Raw genomic sequence first — 5,953 nt, forward strand, 5'->3', positions numbered from 1 at the left:
TAAATCATGAAACAGCGTTCCCCTCTGAAATGGAAATCAGCCCAAAATAATTACCTATTTATTCACAGTGGAAACAGACATTCCCCTGGTTCAGAGTAATTGCAGCAGCAAACTGCTACCTCTGGCAGTCTATTCCCAGAGTTGTACTTAATGTTCTCTGGTTATTCCCCACTTTCTATGTCTACTTCTGTTAAAACTGTTATTTAACCCTGTTCCAGGAGAACGCAATTGTGGAAAGGCTTTTGTTCAAGCCTAGCTCTAACACACATTATGCAACACAACAAGGTTTTCTTGATGAGCTGAATCAGTTGCATTATAGGTGGGATGGTGCAAAAGCCTGCAGTTATCGGAAAAAGGCGGAGAGGGAAAAGAGAGTGTAGGTTAAAGAGGAAACATTAGGAAATGAAAAAGTGAAAAGAAAGATTGTGGGAGAGAGGGAAGGGATGGCAAGAGGGAGTAGGAGAGCGAGGGAGATGGAGGAATGGGAGAGTCTGTACAGAAGGAGTCATCAGACTGATAAGATCAGACTAGGGATAATTATGACGAGAAGACCAGCTAATTTCACAGGCTTAGTGAATAACAGAACTTGCCTCAGTTTAGAAGACGCTAATCCATAGTACAGTGTGATGATGGCTTTATGCTGTTGCCCAGTGCTGTGGTCCAGTCACTAACGTCACAGACAGTCCAAGACAAGTCTCTGCCTCCCTTCCTTTGCTCTCCACCCTTACTCTAATTTTCTTTCCAAGTTTTCCCCTTCCTTTCCCACACTCTTCCTTTCCCACATTATTTCTCTCTCTCTATCTCTCTCTCTCTCTCTCTCTCTCTCTCTCTCTCTCTCTCTCTCTCATCCTCCTGCATCTCCCTGTCACTCCCATCCTACTAATGAGCTGTAGGTTCTGACAGCTTTCCCGAGAGTGTTGCTGGGTAATGTTTTTGTGATATATTCTTAGACCTGCGACACATAATAAGAGTATGCCAAACAAAGTCTATTAGAATGCATATTATCTGACTCCATGAGCTAAACGGCAGTATTCACAATCTAGTCATGATCAGAGAGGGAGGGAGAGAGGGTGAAGTCGTGGCCTAGAAGACCATGCCCCAAGAAGTCCATGTAGGTGCCTCGCCAAAGCAGGACAGGAACAAAAAGAAACAATGAATCTAAGACCCTCTTTTAACCCTATGACCTGTTTGTATTCAAAATATGAGTTGTTGATCAATGGCAGAGACACTAAAAGTGAACTTCCAATCAAATCACAACAGCGCCAATGCTTCGCAGAGGTGGGACAGAATGGGGGGTTGTTGAGAGCAACACAGATAATTCAGCATTCCTAAAAACAAAATAATCCTTGCATACAGTGTCTTAAGAGTCATGTCAGGGGCTGGGCCGGCCCTACATACCAGGGACAGACTGGGACAAGAATTCGGCCTTGGCATTTTATTCACACCAGCCCACATCACTGTGCACACCGTCAACTCTTACATTTTTTGTGCGCTACGTCATCCATTTTGTGATACGATACGAATTTCACAATTCGTGTGATGTTACAAATTCAATTTGTGCAATATGTTACAAATTTGTTGTGTTTAAGATCCCAGAGTGCGTCTTTTAAGCCACGTTTATAAAAGCTATATTTAAGCAAAAAGGCCTGAGGAGGTGTGGTATATGGCCAGTATACCACGGCTAAGGGTTGTTCCCATGCACGACGCAAAGCGGAGTGCCTGGACACAGCCCTTGGCTGTGGTATATTGACCATATATCACAAACCCCTGAGGAGCCTTATTGCTATTATAAACTGGTTACCAACGTAATTAGACCAGTAAAACTATTTTCTGATATAAGATGGCTTTCAGCCAATCCGAATTCAGGGCTCAAACCACCCAGTTTATAATGCAAATCAGTGCCTGTCATATGTGTTTGGGTTGACAATAAGACCATAATTGCTATTTTTTTACTGTAAAAATAGAGATGAATTACATATATTTATGTCCACTAATTTCATAGGCTAATTAATTTGTGGATTAACACCTGAGGAAGTGGAAACTCAAAACACATGGACTAGATCGCTAACTATTAATATAATGCTCACTGCTTGTAGCCATGTATTCATCCAACAGTAAATGTGATGTCATAAAAATGTTTTGCAGTTGTAGGCTACCTATTGGCCTATGCCCTCGCAATGGTCGTGCCTCTCCCTATTTCAAAGCCATCTCAAATATCTTGGTTGTAAAATAGTTGTTGTTGAGCTGAGTATTGAGAGTTGAGAAATATAAATGCCACCTACAGAAAGCTAAGACACTCATCTTCAACAGAGACACTGGGACGAAGCTTCCAGAACGATGTTTTCCCCTACAATTGTAATTTTGAAATGGTGTGTGTGATCAGACTGCATTGACCTCTGGAGCGCATGGGGGGGAGGGGAGAGTGGCTCACTCGTCACAGCAGCAGGCCCCAACCAAACAGATACAGGAGCAAAACAGACACTTTCATTACAGGAATCATGAGGACATTGCACTTTACTGTTTGACCAATTCAATTTAGCCATCCAACGAATAGGATGTTTTGAGTGAGGTGACAATTTAGAAAGTGCTCTCTTGGCTGATTTAACGATAGAGAGTCGGGGCGGGTCTCTCTGAGCATTTTACTTTCAATGTGAATTTGAGCGACCTCCGCTCAGCCAATCAGAAAGCCGGGCCGGCCCATGTTGGTAGGGGTGCCGGCCGATTGCCCACTGAGCAGCCAAATGCTCATTGTAGATTACTATGGCAACAGAGAAATTGCACAAAAATCATTTAAAAAATATATATCTTAACGGGCCCATGGCAGTGTCTCCGGCAGTGTCTCAATCATTTTTAACCAACTGTGTCCTTTTCTCCATCGCTGACGTAGTAGGACATGCCAGGTGGCAGCGATACAGTAAAATTATATCAGTCAGTGGTGTTGAAAGAAAGAAACGAGAAGAGGATAGGAATCTTTTAAGAGTGTTGTTGAGACAAAGCCCAAATCTTACAACAACCAGATTTATCCCAAATGGAGCTTTTGGTCCAAAGAAGTGCTGTCACAAATAGGGTGTGATTTGAGACGCAGCCAGAGTCATTGTGGAGGCCAGTCCAAAAGGGCAGGAGAGACCTGCACAACACCTCTGGTGTCCTGACAGAATGTGGCTAGGGTGAGTCTCGGTTCAGACCAAACTGTCAGTCTGGCCTTGTGAACACAGAGAAAAGTCAGACAGTGGGACCCGTGTAGATTTTAGTGTCTGTGGTCCGGCTGGGAGATGAAGGTATTCCTATTGTTTCGTCGCTCATACAGCTAGTGCTTTCTTACCATGTTTTTGTTGATGTGAGAATAGTAACATTTCATTTCAATCATTTTCTGACGATTAGAACAAGTACAGACTCTGAGCTGAAATGCAGGAATCTCCAGGGTGCATTGCCAGACTTTGAGTTTTGTTTGAAGTAAACTGCATCTGTCAGAACTCAACAGGTACAGGGTCTAACCCTCTAGGCCTCCACCCAACATTTCAGATGTTGTTTTATTAAATCCATCTCTCTCTCTGTCTCTCTCTCTGTCTCTGTCTCACTCTCACTCTCACTCTCACTCGCTCCCAGGCTGTGTTTGATGTGGACAAGACTAAAGGTCTGACACTGATCGAGGTGTGGGAGGGACTCACTCTAGAGGACATTAAGGCATGCACTGGAGCACACTTTGCGGTGAGTCATACAGGGACAGCCAGTCTGGCCACGGGGAATATACTGACTGGCCACTTCAGGGTTGTGTTGTTCAACCCCCAGCCAACTTTTCCATATCTACTCGTTCAAAAATATAATCTTGAAACAGGCATGGAATTACACGATACTCTCAGTAAATCCATATTTAACTTGAACCGTCTTCGTAAAAAACAGAAAACCAAGAGCGTTTATCAAAAGCAGTTGACTAAGCTATTGAGCATGCTCGGTGGGAATACCATCAATAGTAACACAGATGGTTTCTCTCCTTTCAAAACTCTCTCTGATGTCCGACAGGTTTCTCCAAACGTGAGGTCCATGCAGCAGGTCTAGAAGCTGGGGGGAGGAAGTGTCCGAGGAGAGGAGCTATGACTTGAAGGCTGTTTTAATCTCTCCGTATGTACGCTGGAAGGAACACAAACTATGAACTCATCCTAATGTTACTGAACACCACGTCTGTACACTGAATCATAACATTACTGTAACGTCAATGAATGTAACATGTGAGATTCATAACGAATACTCGGGTTGAGTTATGATGTTGAACATATTGTAACAATTGACTTGAAGGACTGGTATCCCTGGCATAACTCAAGAGGAACTGTCTAAACATGTATTTAGTAATAATGTTATGTTTTAATCATGTGTTTTAATGCTATGTCAAAGTTTCTCCCAGACTTATAACACAAACAATTATGGACTGCTTTTCATCCCAGAAAGTTGTGTCCTCCCTTCTGCACTTGTTCAAGCCCTTCCTTGGATGTGGATCAGCTGGTTTCTTTTTGGTAGATATGTATACCTTATAAGCAATAACTCCATCTACTTTCAGACACACTGCTTTCTCTGATTTAGTGAAATGGGAGTGAATAGGAGAAGAAGGGTGGAGGCAACTTGATGGTATGAAACGCAGCCCTGCTGTGAAAACTGATATGATGTTGTTTTGAATTGCATTTGAGCCTCTACATTTCATCCTAGTTTGGTGCTTTAGTTAAAAGGTTACCCTCATGGAAACACACTCTTCATAAAAAATATATGGTTCCAGATATTTTAGCTACTACAAAATATGAGGCCTTCCATTTTCTACCTGGACTTCTTCTGTGCCATGTATTTATATATTAAATTAAACTGTGTGTTACCTTGAGGAGAAAAAATATATTGGTGTCCATTTTCTGCACTGGTATTGACACTCAGAAGTATGTAGTAGTAGTAATATGTGGAATGTGTTCTTGCTTTTCCCTATCCCATCTTGTCACATATCAGTGGTTACTTCAAGGTTGTCTGGAGACAGTGGGTTGAACATGTAGTATATATGGTTGTAAGAGACCAGTACAGTATGCATAAAATTCAACCATACATTCCAATACAGTAGTTTAATTCAGGTCCGCTTTCAGCTAAATTATGTCAAATGTATGATTAGGAATACGCTCACTTTTCCAAATTCTTCAGAAATAATCTGCACTACTTCCTAAGGAATTCTGAGATTTTATGACACCTCAAATCTTTCTTCATCATTTCTGTGTGACTGTGAAGGAAGGAATTAAGCATTATGAGAGTATTGGAACAAGGAGATCTCTTCACGAGTTGAGCTCTGTATTATGGCACACACTGAATGAAGGCTCCATCTACCCTCAGAGACGCAAAGCTTCTCTGACTCAAACCCATCATATTGCTCATGATGTTCTGCCCCAACGTTCCCATTAGCCAGGTTTGACATTATGTACCTCTGAGCAACTAAAGCAAATTAAGTCGACACACAGCAGGTTCGGGCTGCCATGCAGATGAGGGGCGTGCAATGACATTCTTGATTCGATTTGTCCACTTGAGAAGAGCGCAGGGTGCGGTTACCCTGGGCTCTATGTAGCAGAAACTGGAGGGCTTCTTCACGCTTGGGTTCAAAGAGAATATAGAGGATGTATCATAAATGGGGAAACCCATACATGTCAAATTGTTCTTGCGAATATGTTGTGAAATAGACTTGTTCATCAAGGGTAGACATTTCTAAATAATAAATAAATGTTTCTGCCAGACTATTTAGACAAACCCTATTATATTCAGTAAAGTTTATTTGTCAACCCTGGCAAAGTGTCAAATATGTCCACTGTTATGCATTAAAATAACTAATCCAGACAAGCGAGAAGTGAAAATCAATCGGTTAACAACGTGTCCTTTCCAAATGCTCTCCTCCAGAAGCGCTATTGTCGGGAAAGCGGAGTTGATCAATTCAGCACCA

The 5,953-nt window shown here is 42.1% G+C and overlaps 1 protein-coding gene across 2 annotated transcripts in view; it reads left to right on the forward strand.

Moving 5' to 3' along the window:
* oxct1a (3-oxoacid CoA transferase 1a) overlaps positions 1-4,874 on the forward strand; it is a 103,519-nt gene extending 98,645 nt beyond the window's left edge. For both annotated transcript variants that reach the window (XM_021606527.3, XM_021606528.3), the window contains exons 16-17: positions 3,607-3,708; positions 4,021-4,874. In XM_021606527.3, the coding sequence (XP_021462202.1) occupies positions 3,607-3,708; positions 4,021-4,056 (138 nt within the window). In that variant the 3' untranslated portion in view covers positions 4,057-4,874. The remainder of the gene's footprint in view (positions 1-3,606; positions 3,709-4,020) is intronic.
* The last annotated feature ends 1,079 nt before the right edge of the window (positions 4,875-5,953 follow it).

The sequence above is a fragment of the Oncorhynchus mykiss genome, chromosome 6 (genome assembly GCF_057628025.1).
Source record: "Oncorhynchus mykiss isolate SJ-2025 chromosome 6, ASM5762802v1, whole genome shotgun sequence".
NCBI classification, from domain to species: domain Eukaryota; kingdom Metazoa; phylum Chordata; class Actinopteri; order Salmoniformes; family Salmonidae; genus Oncorhynchus; species Oncorhynchus mykiss.